The 22,240-nt window shown below is 41.5% G+C and overlaps 1 protein-coding gene across 3 annotated transcripts; it reads right to left on the bottom strand.

Moving 5' to 3' along the window:
- Positions 1–455: 455 nt before the first annotated feature.
- On the bottom strand, positions 456–16,171 carry capn3a (calpain 3a, (p94)). Of its 3 annotated transcripts, XM_056426859.1 has the most exons (22): positions 15,920–16,171; positions 14,874–14,943; positions 13,782–13,900; positions 12,561–12,694; positions 12,031–12,199; positions 11,311–11,394; positions 11,040–11,134; positions 10,354–10,431; positions 9,382–9,542; positions 8,244–8,413; positions 7,437–7,448; positions 7,079–7,287; positions 6,091–6,127; positions 5,326–5,407; positions 5,218–5,254; positions 5,108–5,160; positions 4,546–4,610; positions 3,827–3,895; positions 3,604–3,682; positions 3,284–3,400; positions 1,639–1,697; positions 456–594 (listed from the first exon to the last, which is right to left on the bottom strand). In XM_056426859.1, exons 1-22 carry the CDS (start codon positions 16,169–16,171, stop codon positions 568–570), a joined length of 2,178 nt encoding a protein of 725 aa, XP_056282834.1. In that variant the 3' UTR covers positions 456–567. The 3 variants fall into 3 exon arrangements, with proteins under 3 accessions (XP_056282834.1, XP_056282833.1, XP_056282835.1); XM_056426858.1 differs by lacking the exon at positions 5,218–5,254 and having other exon boundaries at positions 5,108–5,165; positions 5,330–5,407; XM_056426860.1 differs by lacking the exon at positions 5,218–5,254 and having other exon boundaries at positions 5,108–5,165; positions 5,330–5,407; positions 11,040–11,119.
- Positions 16,172–22,240: the final 6,069 nt, after the last annotated feature.

Here is a 22,240-nt window from a genome sequence, read left to right as displayed (position 1 = left end):
GGATTTGTTGAAAGACTGGACAGTGGTCAAGGAGGTGGGGGGGGGGGTGTACTTCCTGAGTTTGTCCACCAGGGAGCGCCAGATGGCTCGTACCCACCCAGCACGGCATGAAGTCCAGCAGGATGGTTTTATTCCCAAAAATAAGTGATAAAAAAACCAACAAAAAACAGGATTGTGAGGCAGCGTGACGTTTGTTCAGGAGGCTTTAAAACCCCCGAAGAAACTTTGTTGTATTTTCAGAAATATAAACGCTGAAGGATTCACAAGTTTATATTTCTGTGAGGTTGTGTGTGTCTGATGCCTGAGAAAAGTACGGAACAAGTGTCTTTAAAAAAAAAAGAAAAAAAGAAAGGCTAATGGCTGAAAGGAGAGACGTTTGAGATGATCGTGGAATGACGAGAGCAGAGAGAGAGAGAGAGGAGAAGAGATGACGTGGGAGGATGAAGAGCTGAGGAGGGCGGAGGTGAAGTGGATGAGAGCCAATGACAATCGGGCAGCATGGATACCGAGGCGCCGGCCGGCGGGTCGTCGTGTGGGAGGAGCTCACCTGGGGGGAGGCGGCCTGTCTTAGGCGTACATGGTCAACTGGAGCCACTGGAGATGGAAAAGATTCAATACATTCGGTGGATTGAACGAGCGCCGCGACATCATCACACAAACACACACGATCACAATCATCACACAAACTCACTCATCACACTCACACACGATGGAGCGCGCATTAAAGTTAGATCAACACCGAGAGCAGCAGCATAAATTGTTTTATCCTGATGCGACTGGAGGGCGACACACTTATACATTCAGTCATATAAATAACTAGTGAGCAGTTCAATCAAAGAGCTATTCTTTTTCTTCTTTTAATCATTTGTATATACCTGAAGAAGTTTTCATATTTTAAAACCAAATAGCAGATATGTTAGAGAAGAAGAACAAAGAAGGTTGTGTAGGGGACTGTTTGGATCACATCATTCACAGGACTAGTAGGGTGGCGTGCATTATACGTGACCGGGTCCCTTTAAGAGCTGGGAGCGTAACCAGGGCAACGAGGTGGCGTTGAGGGGTTAAAGGTCACGAGTTGTCAGTGTCACGGGGTATTTTGTTTGTGTGAGTGGAATAGACGGCCTCAGAGGTGCAGCCAAAGAAACTAACTTTGTCCGCAGCGTTCATTCCCGCGCTCCTAAGTTGTTTATCTTCCTTTTTACCTTCGCCGTGTATTTATTTATTTATTGTTTATTGATTGGATTTATTGGTGGGATGATTGATTATTATCCGGGGACCATTTGATTAGATTCTGGGATCAATCGGGTCAACGGTCAAGGTCATGAAAAGGTCAACATCTTCTTTTTACCATTTCTATCCAATTGGCATGCAACTAATGCCAAAATGTTCATTATTCAATGCCCAATCTTGTGATATGTGAAGGTATGCGCTCTACCGAGTGCCCCTTCTAGTTTCTTTTCTGTCGTCATCCAGCGATTTGACCGGTGTTTTGTTTTTACGGCCACATTTTGTTCTCGTGAACCTTCGGATGACATTTAAACCCCGGATCAGCTGCTGTAGAATAACCTTCGTTCAGCAGCGATCGTGCCGAGTCCGAGGGGAGAATCAAACTCAAAGCAGCTAACGCGTCGCTCTCACCTCCATGACACTGAGCCTGATCGTACCATCTCCATCCGAATCGAAGGCCTGGAACGCCCCTGGAGGGAGAGAGAGAGGGAGACAGACAGAGAGAGAGAGAGGGAGACAGACAGAGAGAGAGAGAGCAACACACGCGTGATCCCCTTCATCCAGGAGGCCTTTTAAAGGAACTACAGGACGATATCCGAGCCGCTGGGTGACTTTGTGATGACCAACTGGAGCAGCTGTAGTAATAATAAAGTGTAATAGTTCAATAGAGAACATGACACTCTGTTATTCTAGTGAAAGGGTTTCGCAGGAGGGAATGGTGACCTCTGGGAACGGTGATCTCTGGGAGCGGTGACCTCTGGGAACCTTCTTGCTCATGTCCCAATGTTTTTAACAGAGAGAAACATCTGTACCTGACACCACGACTTCATTCTAAATCTACGAGATCTCAGTTTATATTATAAGTAGTAGTATTGGCATTCGGCACTATTATTATTATTATTATTCTGATAAAACTGGACAGCTCTCATTTTAAAAACAGATATATTGTTCACCAATATGACAATATTTTGTCATATTATTATTGTACATTTTATATTTATGTTTCTGCAATTTGTTAATGCTTGCTTATAATTTGTATATTCTCTCACTATATTTATAAATATAGTAAAAATATTTAAAAAATTATAAATTAAAAAAATTACATTTTACAAAAAGAATTTAGCCGACATAACAAATAAAATATGTTGTTATATATATATATATATATAACAACATATTTTATTTATATATATACAGGACTGTCTCAGAAAATTAGAATATTGTGATGAAGTTCTTTATTTTCTGTAATGCAATTAAAAAAACAAAAATGTCATGCATTCTGGATTCATTACAAATCAACTGAAATATTGCAAGCCTTTTATTCTGATTTATTGCTGATTATGGCTTACAGCTTAAGAAAACTCAAATATCCTATCTCTAAATATTAGAATATCATGAAAAGGTTTACTAGTAGGGTATTAAACAAATCACTTGAATTGTCTAATTAACTCGAAACACCTGCAAGGGTTTCCTGAGCCTTGACAAACACTCAGCTGTTATAAATCTTTTTTTTTACTTGGTCTGAGGAAATATTAAAATTTTATGAGATAGGATTTTAGAGTTTTCTTAAGCTGTAAACCATAATCAGCAATATAAAAAAAAATAAAAGGCTTGCAATATTTCAGTTGATTTGTAATGAATCCAGAATGCATGACATTTTTGTTTTTTTAATTGCATTACAGAAAATAAAGAACTTTAAGTTTCAAGTTTCAAGTTTTTATTGTCACATCCCCTTTTATACAAGTATAATCGGTTCGTGAAATTCTTATGTGCAAAACACCCGACAGCAGTAGCAGACTAAAAAAAAGAATAAGAATGAGAATAAACTATACAATATCCACACACAAAAAAGAAGAAAGTATTAACAATATATATATAAAACAATGTAATAGAATATACATCATGACAATATATATGTATATACATACAATATATATATAAACAATGTAATAAAATATACACCATGGCCATAGATATCAAAATATTCTAATTTTCTGAGACAGTCCTGTATATATATAGTTCAGCTGATAATAATGCTTTTAGAACCCGGACTCACTGAACATGGCTTCGAGCCGGACCAGGCAGCTGATGAAGCTGTCAAAGTCGATGTTCATGCTCTCGTCGGCGTAGCGCATGGTGATGATGTCATACAGCTGGTTGTTGAGACGGAAGCCTGAGCGGGACACAAGACACATGACTGTACAGTGAAGAGAACATTTAGAGGGTGAGTTCAAGCTGCAGCACAGACTTTCAATGCATCCCACAAGAAACACGCACGCTAAAATATGATTCAACGCCGTGGTTTAAAAAAAAAAAAGCAGCCTCAGACAAATGACCGAGACGACGCGTAAACAACAGAAGAAGAAGAGTTATCACCTGCATCGTTGACGGCGTTCCTCATGTCGTAACTGTTGATGCTGCCGGACTGATCGGCGTTATAGTGCTTAAAGATTCCCTACGAGAGAGAGAGAGAGAGAGAGAGAGAGAGAGAGACATGTGATGCATATCTGCTGCTGGTAGTAAATTAATCTTTAGACTCATTTTAACTGTCAGCAAATAAGCGAGGGACGCGTTGACAGAGCGGTCCCTGCATCCCCACCTGCCACTGCTTGATCTTATTCCACAGGTGTCTGAACTCCTGCAGGTTGAGTCGACCTGTCTCGTCCATCTGAACAGAACCAGTTAAGAACAAAAAGCCTGTCACATGTTTCATGATTGCGTAATGTGGATCGACCAGAACTTTCTTTTGTAAAGGCTCATCACAGTCCAGGAGCAGCTGTGAGGACATCTGGGCCATGGTGAGCTGTGTTTACCTGAGGTTACCTGAGGTTAACATCTTCTATGTTCAATTCACCGCACATCGTTCATTGAATATAGTATATATATATATATATATATATATATACATTTATATATAAATATATTTATATATAAATTTATATATAAATATATTTATATATAAATATATATATACACACATTTATATATAAATGTATATATATACATTTATATATAAATATATGTATATATACACATATATCTAAATATATATATATATACACATTTATATATATATAAATATATTTATATATATATTGTATTGAAAAAGGATCTGAGTATATCCTGGACTGTGCGTTAATATAGCTTCTTCCTGTGAGGTCAGGGGTCAAAAGCATGTTGCTTGACGACAAATGTGTTTGCGTGGGGATCGGGGCCTCGGCCCGCTGAGCGTCCGTCACAGACCCCCCCCCCCCCCCAGGCAGGTTGTGCCTCCTCGAAACAACACAGCCAGCCCGATGCACTCGATACAAAGGATACGTCCATCAGAGCTATCATGCTCCTGCAGCTCTCCAGGCTGAAGCCCTCTGTGTTCAGGTCCATACCTGGAGGGAACACAGGGCCCCGGGGCCACAGTGAGAGGATTAACAACGACTTTCAGAACTCACTCTGCAAACTTTGACTCCAAACACTCAGGTTTTCATAGCTTTGTCTGAGGGGAAATCAACTTTCAAGACTTTTAAGACCCCTGTTTTTTTTAACAACTTTTGACGTTTGTTATGTCTTAATATTAGACAGATTTCCATTTTCCATTTCCATCCTAATCTCCAGAGTGCACGCTAAGACCATGAACAGAAAACCAATAAAGATATTCGTCAATTTACATATTTAAACATAACATCATAACATTTGCAGTGGGCACTTATGAAAGTAAAAGAAAATGGACATTACATTCAAGAGCAGCAGATACAGAACGATGTTTTTGGCCCATTTGGGTTTTTCTGGTCTAGAAACGCAGAATTTAGATTGAAAACGTCACATTTGCTGTGGTTTAGATTCCTCGTACATTTGGATGAAGCTCAGCCGCTCTCACTGGACTCACGTTTGCTGAGCACTCGGTTGAGGACGTCTTTCAGTTCGTTGGCTGTGATTTCTCTGTCCTGTGGAAGAGAGAGGAGAGAAGACGGCCATGACAATTTGACAATTTTGCACGTATTTACACCGTAAGCCAGCAATTTAATGTCTTCAGCTATGAGGCGAAGTCCTTAATTAGGATTATTTGAAAAACACAAACGGGTTATTTTCTAGTTTCCCTGGAACTCACGTCTCCAGGTATCTCCTGAAAAATATTCCTGAACTGCTGGTCCTCCTCGCTCTCCTCCCCCACTGAGGCCGGCGCCGGCTGAGTCGTCACGGAGCCGCAAAGAAGAAAGAGATGGAGACAAGAGGGAGAAGAAAAAAAACTCTGTTTACGTGCCTTCACGTTCTCATATTTAGAAGAAATCGAAGAAATATTTGTCATGTATGTTTCAAGGTGAACACTGCACTCTTTTTCTCTGTGGCTTGTATGCAAGAAGAGCTCGTTGGTTTGAATCAGCTGAAAACAGAAGATGAAAAGCTGATGAAGAACCAAAGAACGGAAACATTTCTGAAGCACTGGCAAAAGTGGTGCAACTATGTCTCAGATAAATGGCCTGACTGTATTTCTTTACTCTATGGAAAATGATTTCTCCCTGACTTATTTATAGTTTTGTTACTATGGTATTGTTTTTGTTTCTTTATTTGTATATGTATTGTTTTTTTGTTTTTTTACTTCTCTTTATACATAGAATCTGAAAAATTTAAATATGTGTATGTGAGATTCTGAACACTAATAAAATATAAAGAAAGACATAATAATAATAATAATACATACAATCTCTATAGCGCTTTTCATAGTACTCAAAGACGCTTGATAAAATAAAGAAAGAAAGAAAAAAAGAAAAGCCGATGAGAGCTTTGTCGCGCCGCGGCTGTTTTTCCATCACTTGAAAAGAAAAACGAAGATGAAACTTTAAGTCGGGACGAGAGCTGCAGGACACTCACCACGGGATGGTCGGCCTCGATCCTGTTCTCTATCTCCCTGGGTGAAGACGGACAAACAGCAGTCACCATGGTGACAACAACATCTCATCTGGACCACTCGTCCGTTTACTCGTCACGTTATTCTCATCAGGGAACCGACCAGCAGCTCGTAAAAACACCTGTGGCTTATTAAAGCCCCGTACTCACATGGATTCCACACACACACAATAAATGAAGCTGTGAATGAAATGTGTTAGTCCGGTACCACCTGATGCTTCCTCTTGGGTTTCTTCTCATTTTGGGCCTTCTAGGTTGTCGAAGGCGTCCTCTTCTTGATTTTGAATGAGAGTTTAAGTGAGTTGATAAACTACGATGTGATAAGCCACGCCCTTCGGGGTCCAGCTCGTGTTATCCGACGAGCAGAAACACGTTGAGTCTAAAGTCTGGTGGTTCGGCGCATCCCGCCGGCGCCGGTCCTTCAGAGTTGCCCGCCGCCGGTCCTCCGCGGCTGCTGGGATGTCGGGCGTGTTTGCAGATTTTTTGCTTGAATATGCAGTTATTGAATATTTTGAAAAGGTTTACCGCAGCGTATCTGAAGTCGCTTGTCCTAAAAGAGATTCCATAACAGCTTCGAACTGGGGCCGCGTTCTTCCCGTTCTACAAATCAAATCTCCGTTAACATAGTTTGCTCTTGGTGGTTTGTGTGCCCCACACACACACACACACACACCACCACCACCCCCTCATTAACAAACACACAAACGTGAAAATAATTAACCCTAACCAACTCTTTGAGAGGTGGAAAATGGAAGTTTACGCCTTTTTAAAAGACCTCTCAATATCCTAACGTCAAATAACTGCCAATGCCAATAACCAATAATATGCAAATAATGTGAATACCCAGCCCTCGTAAGAAACATCAACATGAATGGATCAAACAGACACATCTACCTGTAAATACGTTATTCTAACAAGCAGCGCCCCCCCCCCCTCGCCCTCGCCCACTCACTCGGAGGTGTTCCTCTTTTCGGAGAACACCCGCAGGATGAACTCGCCCTCCTTGTGCGGCTCGTAGGTGGAGGGCACGATGACGTACTCCCCGGGGCTCAGGCAGAAGCGCTGGGTGACCTCGCGCAGGTTGATGTACGACTTGCAGCGAGCCGTGGAGGAGTTGAGCAGGAAGAAGTCCTTCTGCACGTGCTGCTTGTTCCCGTGCATCTGGAGCGGGAAGGAGAGAGAGGAACGTTGCGTGGGAATGAGAGAGAGGAACGTTGTGTGGGAATGAGAGACGGTCACATCACACAAACAGTCGGTCGGGAGTAACTTGCAAACTGCTGCTCCTCCGTGAGAGTTTACACCTCCCTTACCTCCTTTGGCACCTGTAGAGAAACAGAGGAAACATCAGTGTGTGTGTGTATGTGTGTGTGTGTGTTGTGTATCAACATCAGTGTGTGTGTTGTGTAACAACATCAGTGTGTTGTGTTGTGTAAGAGGGCAAATTACAATGATTTATCTTTTGGTGACAGAGAGGCATCATATACTTTAAATTTAACATAAACTAAATCAAATGTAACTAGAACATGATGTTTATTTATTTGTGCTGCAGTATTATTATTATTACCGTCGCATTGAAAATGCGGAAGGTTATGTTTTGATCGCCGTGTATTTATTTATTTATTTATTTATATGCGTGTTCCTCGCATAACACAAAAAGTATTAAACCGAATTGCATGAAATTTGGTGCGATGATTGGTTATTATCCGGGGACCATTTGATTCGATTTTGGGATCGATCGGGTCAAAGGTCAAGGTCATGAAAATGTCAAAATCTTCTTTAATCGCATGAAATTTGGTGGGATGATTGGTTATTATCCGGGGACCATTTGATTAGATTTTGGGATCAATCGGGTCAAAGGTCAAGGTCATGGAAAGGTCAAACTCTTCTTTTTACCATAGCGGGTCAATTTTTATCCAATTGGCATGCAACTAATGCCAAAATGTTCATAATTCAATACCCAATCTTGTGATATGCGAAGGTATGCGCTCTACCGAGTGCCCGTTCTAGTTATTATTATTACAAGGTGCTATTTACGAACATGATCGTATTTATACTTCAGGTACAGCTCAACCCACTGGACTGAAAGCCCGCCACACAGCGTCTCCGTGGCGACGCACCTCGTAAATGGCGAATCCGATGGTGAAGAGATTGGCGCCCAACTTGCGCTCTTTCCGGTGGTTCTTCTGCATCAGCGAGACGACGAAGGTGCAGCCCACCTCGTTGTCCTCGGGGTCGTCGTCCTCCTCCAGCAGACGGAGGCGGTACTGGGGGTTGGTCCAGAACGTGCCTGCAGGACACCGAGCATTCAGTTTAAACGTTTCATTTCCTGCATTATACGTCATCGGAGTATTTATTATGTTCTGAGTGGTGGAACAGGGGGAGTATATTTACTACAGGTCTTTAAAACAGTGGTTCTCAAACTTTTTTCAGTGACGTAACCCCTGGGAAATATTCGTTCAGCCAAGTACCCCCGAAGCAGCACAAAACTATTTTTTAACCAAAAATAGTTCTGTAATACACGGCTGAAAAGTTTGAGAACCACTGTTTTAAAGACCTGTTGAACTTCAAATTAACATATTTTACCCTTTTTGACCCCAGCAATTAAAACCTCCAGAAAATGATTAGAATTAATATTGTTTCCCAAGTTTAAGTGTCAGGTACTTTATGTTTGTTTGTTGATACCTAAATAGCCCTTTAAATAAATAAAAAAGTTGATATTTCTTGTATGTTTTACACAGTGAAAAACAGCCTGAGGTCAAATTGACCCCAAAGAACAACGATGCGTACAAGTTGTGTTCAGGACAGTGAAAACATATCATCATGTGGATTTTATGTTTTCCCAGTTGTCCCCAATAAATTAGGAAAATTCATGAAATATGAAGCAAAAAAAATTATGTCAATAATTTTTTTAGAGACGTCAAACATTGAATGGGGTTAAATTGACCCCAAAGGTAATAGGAGGGTTAATATAGAATATATAAAATACAGTTTATTAACTTACACTTATATTTAATTGACTTACTTATTATTTATTAAATAACTAAAGGTTTTTTGAAAGGATGATCATTTTAAATAGATTTTTTTTTTAAATCTCACAGACGCCCATTTGAGAACCACTGCTTTAAAAGATATACAGAAAAGAGTGTGCATCTTCAGATATATTCTCCAAATTCTCTGTTATCGATAGTCAAAGATTAAACATGAGGCATATTGATTTGCAGAGGACACAGTGAGTGATCTGGGTAGTCGGGGTACCTGGGTAGTTCCTGCAGCCGCCGGCCGAGCAGCCTCTCACCCAGCGACCCTCGTTCACAGAAACCGTCCACTTGTGAATCTTGTCGTCCTCCAGGGCGTCGGGCGTGAGGTTACAGATCTCGATCTTGGTGTAGTTCTTCTTGAAGTCCTCGAATGACATCCTGGAAGAGATCAGAACACTCGTATCTGGCGCCACACAGATCAGTTCCCGACTCTAAATACCAGTAAAAGTTACCCTGATAAGACAAAAATGAAAGCTCGGTTAAAATAGTTATTTTCGGCCTTCTGTTCTTTTAATTCCCTTTTAAATGGTGTGACTGTGTGACGGAGGAGCAGGCCTCCATGAAATAATAAACTAAATGTTACTCAATTGTCTATCTTGTGCATTTTTCCTTTTATGTTTGTAATTTTGTCAATCATATAGGTGGAGGCTTCAAATAAGCCCAGTTGGCTTGTTGGCTTTTCCTGCACTGTGATATTCAATTATCTCTGTTATGATTTTTATTTTATTGTTTGAATTGTTAAAAATAAATAAAAAATCAAGTAAAAATATTTAAATTGAAATGCAATTTATGATAATAATAATAATATTAATAATAATACATTTCATTTGGAGGCGCCTTTCAAGTCACCCAAGGTCACCTTACAATAAAATAATACAGAATCAAAGATAAAAGCATGAAAGCAGAACATCAACATAAAAACAAGTCCAACATTCACAAAAGACAATCTTGATTAATCAATACGAAACGTAAAAAAGAAAAACGGAAACAGCAGATGATATATATTTGACTCAGAAAGGTGTTTCAGAAAATCCCATCAATGAATATCACAACAACTTAGGGATGTGTGTGTGTGTGTGTGTGTGTGTGTGTGTGTGTGTGTTTGAAGCTGTTGATACAGTGTGGAGATCTTTTGTTTGATCTTTGTATTCTTTGGGCCGTTTTCAGAGTGTAACAACATGGCTCTCACCAGAACTCTCCATCCTCGGCACTCTGGTGCTGCAGCTTCTCTTTCTCCGCCGTAGAGAGCGTGGCCCACTCCTTCGAGCTGTTGGAGAGGACGGGGAATAGTGAAATGTACCTAAAGTCACGATGGGGTTAAGGACGCTGTCACACACGGACTCTGATAACTGAATCAGAGACTTCCTCAGTCCTCCTGACAGATTATGTGGAAGGAAACGTCAGGATGGACTTCACATTTCTTTCCTAATTTCGTAAAACAAAATACAACAAGTACATATATAGATATAAATGCACTTAATTGTTACTAGAATAAAGGGATCTGGTACCAGATCGATATTTGAGTCTGCATCGGACCGATATCCAATATCAGTATTGGCAACTATATCTATTCAATTCAATAATTTTTTGTCAATTATTATTGAGTTATTACACGTTTACTATTCCGACGAGTTCTGCGTCTAAAATCAACTTTTATGTCAATGTTGAAGTCAATCCTGCTTTTTCCTGCAACCGGTATCGGGTCAGTACCCAAAGCCCAGTGCCGGGACTGAAGAGGTTGGATTGTGCACCCCTGGCTTTAAATAAAGAATCAAGTTAAATTATCCCAATAAATGTAAAAGAAGGTTTAAGACGTCCCGACAGTGAAGGTGGGGCTGACGATAAAGGATTTAATTATGAGGATGAAGCGGTTACTTGTCACTCCAGGGACCTTTCCACTCCACTTGACCCCACGGGTTCCTGAGACGCACCAGACGGAATTTGGAGTCCTTGTGCTGAGACGGTTTGCACTGCGAGGAAAGAGGAGACGGGTGAACTCCTCCTCGCTGAAGCCGTGTTTCACTCCATGAGCCGTTTTAGAAAGCAGCCCCGGTGACCCACGGACCGACACTGTGATGGTTACCGTGTGTCTGCAGTGTTGGAACACGCACACTAGACTACACGACATATGGGTTCCTGGTTTTACCTCCTCCACCGCCGTCAAGGAGTAGGCGTGACCCTTCACGAGTCCCGTCGCAGTACGAGTCTCAAAGCGAGCGGGAACCAGAGACTGCAGACACACAACAGACGCCATTTATAGTGGAGAGAAATATAAAACACAACTCGCATCTTATTTACAGTAAAGCTCTTTAGTTACAAATATAAAGGACACATTTTAAAGAGCCTTTCACAATTATTCTTATGAATGCCAGTTTTATTTCCTGCATATTTTTATTTTCATAATTATCATCATCATTATTATTATTGTTACTATTATTATAATTACTGTTATTATTATTATTATCATTATTAAATGTATTATTATTATCATTACTATTTTTATTATCATTATTAAATGTTTTATTATTATTATCATTACTGTTATTATTATCATTATTAACATTGTTATTTTTAATATAATCATATAATCATCATTATTATTATTATTATTATCATTATTCTAATTATTATTATTATCATAATTATTAACATTGTTATTATTATTATCAATGCAATTTGCATGGAGGAAAAAAAGTGTTGAGGTGTATTTAATATAACATGCCATCACTTTAACGTGTGCGTACAAATGCAGCATGTTTTTCAGTTTGGTCCTAAATATTTCCTCCTCTTCCTCCTCCTCCTCCTCTGATGATGATGATGGACAAGTTTTTAGTTATTAACCAGGGCCTCATAGTCCTATCCATACATCGATGGAGCAGCCCATGAGGGAGCCTCTCTCCAGAGCTTTCTTCATGATCTTGTAGAGCTCTTTGGGAGTTTCCTTCATCTCGTAGAACTCTGTGACTCCACCGGTGAAATCCTCCATGGCCTCGGTGGTGTTCCCTCCCTTCAGGGCCTCGTAGGAGCCGTGCAGCCTGGAGGAGGGAGAGCACACATTTATATCATCTATTCAATTCCATATAACAATGTTTTAATCCGATTAAAGGTCTGGGTTAGTGAGACTCTTTCCTAGTTAACCAAAGTGACGTTTTGCCTCCCATCATTATTTAGCCCTATCCGTAGTGCCTCCTCGACTCCTCCGTCAGGAGAGGAGACGAGGAAAGGAATTTGAACGCTTAGAAAAAAAAGAAAAGTCTGGAGAAATATTATAAAACTAAACCGCGACAGAAATCTGAAATCGTCAACCCAATAAAACCAGAAGTGCTTCATAAGTGTAATATTGAGATATTCAGCCGAAGGTCAAGCCCAGCGGCTCTCGGGCCCTTCAGCACTCACTTGGCGTAGGCCTTCTCCAGCAGCGCGCTCCAGAACTCGTTCCTCTCAGCGGACTTGGTGAAGACCAGCTGGTTGTTGAAGGTCGGGATGCGGTCGTCAATGACGACGTCGACCCAGTCGCCGTAACGCCAGAACTGGAGGACGGAAGGAGAAACAACAGTGAGGATGAAAGAGGATAACGAGAGACACTGAACAGGGTAAATGTTTACAGATGCAAATGAGGCCTTATCTTAATAAAGATGTGCTAGTTTAGATACATTTACAAATGGAAACAAAATCTTGTTTAATTTTGTTGACATCTTCGAGTCAACGGTTTTTAAAGAGGGAATTTTGGATATCAGCGACAAACTTTTTTTTGGTAGCTAAGCACGACTCTTTCTTTTTTATGAACTAAATATTGTGTAGATGCGCGACTGTGGAGCGGGATTCATTTTCTAAAGGACTTTTCGATGTTCACCTTGCGGCCTATTGTCTCACTCCATAAATCAGAAAAAATCAACAATCAATAAAAAACTATTTTGCCATGTTTTCAGTTTAACGATGTTCTAAAACTACTTTAGAGAAAACGACCTTTAGAGATGTGTTTTGTACGGTGAATATGAAAAAAATATTAACTAATAGATATAAAAATGACATTTTTGTAGTTAATTACTGACTTTAAGACAATAATCTTTTGCATTACAAGTTTTTGGAAATGTTATTTTTAAAAGCATTAGCTAACTTTGGTGAAAAGGATCGTGGAGGTCTCCATCGTGGAATATGCCTACTATGAACTATTCATACACTCTGTCATATTCATTGAATGTATTTTAACTCTAAATCTGTCCTTCTGGTCACATGACATCTATTGTTCTGTCCATTCTGGAGAGGGATCCTCCTCTGTTGCTCTCCTGAAGGGTTCTTCACTTTTTTCCCCCCTGAAGGGTTATTTGGGAGTTTTCCTGGTCCGATGTGAGGTCAAAGGTCAGGGATGTCTATGTGTACAGATTGTAAAGCACTCCGAGACAAATTTGTAATTTGTGAAATTGGGCTATACAAATGAACTGAATTTAATTGAATTGAATTGAATAGTAAAATAAACACCTTAATGTGTATTTTGGATATTTAGTTTTCACGAGTCTGAAAGAAAAAAAAAGCCCCAAATCTCTAAATGTATCTGTTCTGCCTGAGTGTCTCTCTCTGCTAAAGACCCGTTAACGTCGTGTTTCCCGTGTCTCTGACCTGGAAGTGGAAGATGCCTCCGTAGCTCTCGGAGAAGCTTTGCTCCAGGGGAACGACACGGTAGAGAAGCTTCTCATTCAAGGTGAGACAGGCGATGGCGGCCAGCAACCAGCAGTCACCTGAGCACAGAACATCGTTTCATCTCGTTAAATCAGCCGCCGTCTTTTCACCGAAAATCAAAAGACTGGCGGGGAACTTCTTCGGTTTCTTTGCTGGAGACATTTTTGGGTTTTACTGGAGGGAAAAGACGTCGGACGAGTGCTGACGTTTGTGTTTCTCTGACCTCGTCCAGGTGTCACTGGAAACAATGTACCTTTTTTCAACAGGCGGCGGGTAACAGTGTCTGCCACGACCTTTGTCCCTTTATTTGGACTCTGAACCGAACAACAATGAGAAGTGCTGCAGGTTGGATTCCCTTCCAAAAGAGTCCGCACAATAAGGGGAGACCGTGTGCCGGGGCTGGGGTGGTGATCGATGGGATATTTGCTCTGAATATACTGAGTTGAGTTATCTTCCAGCCAATCGACATTGAACATTTCCTTCATTGGATTGGATTCAATCTATTGTCATTGCACAGAGTTCAGGTACACAGGCAACGACATGTAATATACACTTTTATTAATCCCCAAGGGGAAATTAGTTCTCTGCATTTAACCCATCCTTCGTCATTAAGGAGCAGTGGGCTGCGGTGATGCGCCCGGGAAGCAACTGGGGGTTCAGTGACTTGCTCAAGGACACTTCGACTTGCAACTAATGGGGAGAGCGGGGATCGAACCCACGACCTTGCGGTTGCAGGACGGCCCCCTTACCCCCACTGAGCTACAGCCGCCGGGGAGAAGATGATGAGTGAAATAGTGGGCAGTGTATATATTTTCCGTTTTAGTTTGTCATACATTTATATCTACTGGATGTACATTTTAACAAAGCTTTTTCAAATGCCTAAACATAACTTTGGTTAATCTTGAGATGACAACGATCCTTCTCATTCGAAGTGAATCTTGAAGGACAAAAAAAAAAAAATTTAAGCTGCGTAAATATAAATTAAATCCACCTCCGCGTTTACAAGATGAAGCGTGAGGAGGCGTCGTTTACCGAGATCTCCCTGGCAGATGTCCGTCCGACTGGCTCCTCCGACCACGAACTGAGGGCTCTCGCATATTTCCTGTAGACAACAACAAACAACAACAACAGTGAACGAGTAATCGTTCTCATCTCGTCTGATCCTGAGTCTGAAGGCTGACGCTTGTGATTTTGACCGGGGCTAAAATACACTTGTCTCTAGACAGATATGCGTGACAGAACATTTGTTACGTCAAAGACGGAAACAAAGGCATAACTAGGTGTTTTTAAAAATAGATTGAAAATATTGGAGGGAAATTCATCTAGCTGTAGATGTTTTATATGACGGAGGTATGTGCTCCTGTGTAAGCTGGGTTGTGTTGACTTGAGTCTTAGTTTTGGTTTTATTCATGCTGTGATTTTGTTTTTCGTTTAATATATTGTCTGTCACTGTTTTATGTTGTATTGTATGGAACTTTGTGTGACGTGCTACTGCTGCTGTCTTGGCCAGGACACTCTTGTAAAGGAGATTTTTAATCTCAATGAGGCATTTCCTGGTTAAATCAAAAAAAAAATTAAAAAAAAAAAAAGAATGGGCACTCGGTAGAGCGCATACCTTCGCATATCACAAGATTGGGCATTGAGTTATGAACATTTTGGCATTAGTTGGATACAAATTGACCGTGCTATGGTAAAAAGAAGATTTTGACCTTTCCATGACCTTGACCTTTGACCCGATTGATCCCAAAATCTAATCAAATGGTCCCCGGATAATAACCAATCATCCCACCAAATTTCATGCGATTCGGTTTAAAACTTTTTGGGTTATGCGAATAATACGCATACAAATAAATAAATAAATACACGGCGATCAAAACATAACCTTCCGCATTTTCAATGCGAAGGTAATAAACTCAATTCACATCCGATCCCTCCGCGTGGGACGGGTGGGGCAGGTATGTGGATCTCGTCTGCGTCTCCAGGTAAAATCCCACAGCAGCAGTTAGTTTTCCACTCCAGAAACAACAACATCCCCCACGCGTCATCCGTCCTTACCTCCCCCCTAACCTCCTTCCTACCTTGGGCCTCTTCCAGACGATGTTCTTGACCTTGTTGGACTTGTGTCCGAGCTCCTTGAAGCCCAGGGACTCCACGGTGGCCGGGAACGAGTCGTCCTCAAACCGCCTCTTCTTCTGGAGGCACTCGTGTCTCAGCGCGTTGAAGTCCTGGCCGTTGAAGCGGAGCGGCTTGTTCAGAGACCCTTCCCCGTCTCGCCGCTCTCTTTCCCGGATCAACCGGTCACAGAAAAAGCCAGACGGTGTGTACGGCATCTCGTGTCGGCTGACTTTTCCTTCTTCTTTTTTTTAGAAACTGGCTTTTGCCACTTGTACTGAAGTCTTACATGCCCAAAACCCCTGGCATAAATCCAAACAGCTGGCGTCTGATTGGCTCTTTCCCTCGGACGACGTGGCCCTTCCCCTTCGTCACAGAGTCGAGGCGAAAGCTCGGCGTGAAAGACTCCACATGCGCTCGCCTTCCTTTGCATCGCATGACCGTCTGTTTGTTGCTCTCCCATTGGCTGAGCTGAACAATGACCCCTGTGGTGCCATCATTGTCGGGTGACACAAAGGGCCAGGGGGCATGTAAAGAGGGGTGGGTCGAGGCCCTGCCTCAGCACAAGGCATTCAGGCCCTTTCAACCTGTTCTCAATGGAGCTCAGCATCGAGCGCCCTCAGCAGAACCAGAGCAGGCCAAAGCCGTGAAGAGGAGTGACATCCATCTTTTAGCAAAGTTCAGATTCAATCCCATGTTGGGGGGGTATTGTGAAACAGCACAGGTGACCACGACCGCCAGTGTGAGTCTTAAAGAGCGGTTAAAGGTTAAAGTCACACAACGTTCAGTCTGACATGGCGGTCTTTTTGTCTAATATATGAACGGTGTTTAAAAAACAAACAAAACACTGAATACAGAAAATAATTTCTGGGATGAAAATAGAGGTTGCCGATAATCTCTAATGAGTGTTATCATGACGACGTCTCAGTGGAGTCAAATCAGTGCATGAAGCATCATAAAACCCAGTTGTTTTTATTAAATGATTTCCCTTTGATTTTTATACTATAGAAGACCATTTCCAACAATCGGATGAAAAGTAAAAATCCTGTAACTCATTATATCTCAAAGTAATGAGTTACAATCTCAAAAGAAAAAATTGGTATGTCAAAGGAATGAGTAAGTCTTTATTAAGTAGTCATTAATAAGTCATTATTTGCTATCTCAAAGGTAATTATTTGAGAAAGTTTCTCGTTATTTTGAGAAACTACGTCATTATGTTGTTTGAACTAGAAAAAATAAAAGAAAGTCTGTCGCAGTAAGAAGCTGCACATCTTTGCGCTTTTTTAAATTTAACTCCACACTTTAAAAAGCTTATCTAGTTTGTAATTGATTATTATCAATAACCAATCTTTAAAAATAGCAATCTGTTCCCACATTAAACTTTGTGTCTTTTGTCATTTTCAAAAAAAGTGCAGAACTCGATGAAGCAGAAGTCAATGGAGAGATTTGAGAAAGTAAATCTGAAGTTCAAAACAAGTAAAATAATGAAAACACGACCGTGGAGTGGTTCATGGAGTCCCCTTTTGCAAGTTTTATATATGTATAATATACATGTTGCACTTCCCCAGAGGACACAGTTCACCTTCCTAGACCTGCAGCTCCCAGTCCATCGCCACTGGGAGCTGCAGGTGGTTCACTGTCAGCATGCAGCAGGTCTCTGTGTATTCAAATGAAGGGGAGGAGTCTTCAGCACCTGGGGGGGGGGGGGGGGGGGTAGAAAGTACAGATAGGGGGACTCTTTTTTTATTTTGCTATGGGAAGAGCAAATAACTCATTTTACAGGATTATGTGTATCAAATTGCTTCATTTGATGATTTTATTCAGGAGAAAATGTGCACAATCTGTTATCATGTCGATATGTTTATATTTGAAATTTTATAATTTTATGAATCATGTCTATCTTCTTATCCTTTTTTTCCAGTACGATCATTGATATCTAAACGGGGAGGTATTTTCATAAGCCATCTTTGACTAAATTTGTCAACCGTCTCTTTATACGCATGCAGTGGCGGGCCGTCAGGGCCAGCAAGGCCTTCTCTGCTGGCCTAAACATCATCAGAATATATATATTTTTCTAAATATATTTTCCCACAAATATGTATTCAATTATTTCCCAGAGTAAGAGTTATTCTCTTAATTTCATAGCGTTCCTCTTGGTTGCGCTGCTGCCAGCGCCAGGTTGAGATTTGGAGGGCTGGTCTTTATGTTAGATCTTTTATCCAATCATATTCAGCCATCGTGTGTTGCCAGGGGGCTAAAATCTGCCCTTAGGCCTTCAGAATCAACATTGCGGGCGCTGGTAGCTTCAAGTGAATGGGAATGACAATGTTGTGTCAACCAATCAGCTTTAGAGTTGGCTCCTCTAGGCCTTCTAGAAGGCCCCGGAACCGGCACAGGAGCCAGTTTGCAGGCGGAGTGCTGCACGTCTTTTGATTGGATTACCAATATTGAGAGGCGGGGCCTATGGGCAGGTAAATGCAGAACCTCAGAACTAGGAAACTGAATTTGATAGACTGTACAACAGAGTCATTGAAGTCTTCTTGAGGAAAGAAGGAAGGATGGATTTTGTGTTCAAATAATCAGTCTCTGGTGAGTAGGCATACAATGCATTCTATTTTTTATTAAATGTGTATGTATGTTTGGCACAAAATAAAATGGCAAATAGCCTATGTTGCAAATTATTTGTTTTCTTTCTTTTATTGTCAGTGAATAGTTATGTGTCTTTATCATCACGGTGAAACTGCTTTGGGTGCGACAATGCCCTGTTTAGTGAACAAACTAGTGCAAGTTACTTTATTCTTCTTCTTTTTCTCCGTCCCGATGCGCGCATTCTGCAGCGGGCGAGACGGAGAGCCGAGAGAAATGACATGCTGTTGTGTAGATACGATCAACATCAGACGGCTGTTTAGTTTAATAAATGAACAAAGACGTGCTATAGAGAAAATGACGGGGGCGGGCCAATTTTTTTTATGTCATGCAATCTACCAATACTACGCCGCGATCGACGTATTGAGCAGCCCTGGTCTAGAGCCATGACATAATAATGATAGTAATAAGAGGTGGATTAATTCGGGTGGGACTGTGTAGGACCTCACTGAAGGCCCAGGCCCCAGGCCCACGGCCCGCCACTGTACGCATGTATATGTGCAAATAAAAAATGAAAACATGTGTTCATTGCTGTTTATTGTTGCCTTTTTCGTTCATATGAATTGAAACACACGTTTTTGTAATGTTCTTTTGGTGGTCGGCTTAAGCTGGGTTCAGATGTGCTCTCAATGTAACACCCTGTTCTGTGTCTCCTCTGTGTCTTCTCTGTCTTGATTGGTTAATTCCCTTCACCTGCCCTCAGCCCCTCTTGTCTCGTTAGTGTCTGATGTCGTACACCTGTGTTTCCCCCTATATATTGTGTCAGTCTTTCCATTGTCTCCTGTCGGATTGCCGTCTCTAGTTCCGTGTCCTTTTCCCGTCGTCCTGTCCGTGTTCCTGGTTCTGCCTGTTGACCCTGCCTGCCCCGAACCTGGATTCTCTGCCTGCCCCTTTTGGACCTTGTGTTTTTGTAAACTTTTGCCTCATTAAAGAGTGCTTTTTATGTTTTTCATATTGCGTCCAGCCTGTCTCTCTGCGCCTGAGCCTCACCCCGTCACAAGAACCTGACACTCAAAGTGAACTTGACTTACTAAACCGGTGAACGTGGCTCTAGCTGTGAATGTGTGTGGCCTCAGAGCTCCTCACCTGACACGTGCAGCACCGCGGCGGCCGGTCTGCTCTGCAGCCCCAGGACGGTGACTGACTGCACGACGGCGCCGCAGTCAAACGTTCCTTCTTCACTGGCAGGACATCATCATATTTGAGTCATTTAAACTATTTCAGGTTCACTTCAGCTTTTGGCTTTCATGTTACTTGTAGAAACCCCAAAAGGTACAGCTACTTTCACGGGTGGTCTAAAAATGGACGTGTCATGAGGAGGTGTGAGTTCTGACTCACCGGCAGAGCAGACGGCCCGACAGCAAGCGAAACCTGCGCAGGCAGAAGGCCTTTCTGTCGCGGTAGCTGAACGAGTGGCCGTCGTCCAGGTACAACTCTCCCTCAGCGGCTCCCTGCAGAGAGGAGACTTCACTCAATCAATCATCCAAACATCACATGTCTAAACTGAGCTGTCAGCGAACGAAAACACGACAATTCTTCGTTTCAGCTGATAAAAACATGGTCACAAGAAACTATATACCATTCATGGTCATAGATAGAAATCAACACTGGTCCTATATTGGACAGTGAAAACATGCCACGATCGCAGAAGCATCACATTGTACAATCAAAGATGTTTCTAATCTTTCAGCGATCATAATAATTACGTAAAAAGTATAAGGGGGACAGATATTAGAGTATATGGGTTTATTTCACTAATGGTCAGAAGTGAACCTGGTTTCAGTTGTTACCTTCGCATTGAAAATGCGGAAGGTTATGTTTTGATCGCCGTGTATTTATTTATTTGTATGCGTGTTAATCGCATAACAAAAGTTTAAAACCGAATCGCATGAAATTTGGTGGGATGATTGGTTATTATCCGGGGACCATTTGATTAGATTTTGGGATCGATCGGGTCAAAGGTCAAGGTCATGAAAAGGTCAACATCTTCTTGAATCCCATGAAATTTGTTGGGATGATTGGTTATTATCCGGGGACCATTTGATTATATTTTGGGACCAATCGGGTCAAAGGTCAAGGTCATAGAAAGGTCAAAATCTTATTTTTACCATAGCACGGTCAATTTTTATCCAATTGGCATTCAACTAATGCCAAAATGTTCTTAATTCAATGCCCAATCTTGTGATATGCGAAGGTATGCGCTCTACCGAGTGCCCGTTCTAGTTCTATATGTATTATTGTGATGCTGACCAGAGAGTTGAGGGCCACCGTGATGGAGAGGGGGAGCTGCTGCTGTTCAGCTGTGCAGGAGCCACTTCCTGTTGACCTGCAGACCACCGAGCCGCCACGCTGGAACACAGGAACCTGAGAGGGAACGCCAGAACATTTTTCAATTAAGAATTGCCATTTTATTACGTATGAAGCAACCATCACTGAGTGAGTCAAGACAAACTAACTGTGTCCAGGCTGACTGGAAGACTCAGAGTCCGGCCTCCTTTATGCGCCTTTGCAGAGTGGACCTCATACCAAACCTAAAAACAGAAACAAGCCCCAATATAACATGCACCCTGAGGTGTATCGTGAACACACTCGAAGACATGTGTGTTACCTGGAGGTTGATTTACCTCACCAGATCCAGGAAGTAAGACGTTGACTTCTTGACCCCATTCAATGTTTAACGTCGGTGTTCTTTGGGGTTAATTTGACCCCAGGCTGTTTTTCACTGTGTCAAACATATAAGAAATATCAACTTTTTTTTATATTTAAAGGGCTATTTAGGTAGTCAACAAACAAACATAAAGTACCTCACACTTAAACTTGGGAAACAATATTAATTCTAATAATTTTCTGGAGGTTTTAATTGCTGGGGTCAAATTGACCCCGAGGGTAAAATATGTTAGTAAATGTTAAGGTACTACAAGGAACTTTCATTTAACTGTAGTCTGTCCAATGAAAACAACATTGAATCATTATGTGGAGAATAAATAACATTTTAATGGACATATACTAAAAATAGAGTATTTTACTAAATATAAGCCTGCTCTCGCATCAAAGGAGTGAATAGCTCAAAGCCTCAGGAAATGAAACTGTAACTACTACACTGCTGACAAGACTGACTTTTAAAATTGGTAAAAAACAAAATAGCAATAAAATAAAAAACCATTAGCTTTGATATCCACGAACTGCCTGAAAGTCTCTTTCCATAATAAACCGGTGTGCTCGTCATGAAGCTTGAGGAACGAAGCCAAAAAGAACAAACAATATAAAGACCAGATTAAGCTTCAAGTGTCTTATTACTTTTCTGTTTGGACGTATTCTCTTACCTCACTACCATGAGATGCGCCCATGAAGGGGACACACACACACAAAGAAAATCTAATTTAATTCCCTTTTTACGTCAATCGATTTTGTTTCCAGCCGGCGACCCTGAGACCCTCACCGGGGCGGTTCCTGCAGCTTCTCGAACCACAGTTTGCCTTTGGAGTTGAACGTCACCATCACCTTGTCTTCACACAGGACCTCCAGTCGGAAAGGGAAACGCCACACGCAGACCTGGTGACGTCCCGAAGACCAAGAAAGGGTGACAGAGTCCTCAGACTGTCTCTCCACTCTCAACCTGCCAGACGATGATGAGGGGAAAA

The sequence above is a fragment of the Pseudoliparis swirei genome, chromosome 11 (genome assembly GCF_029220125.1).
Source record: "Pseudoliparis swirei isolate HS2019 ecotype Mariana Trench chromosome 11, NWPU_hadal_v1, whole genome shotgun sequence".
NCBI classification, from domain to species: Eukaryota; Metazoa; Chordata; class Actinopteri; order Perciformes; family Liparidae; genus Pseudoliparis; species Pseudoliparis swirei.
This window is presented reverse-complemented; position numbering and strand designations above follow the sequence as displayed.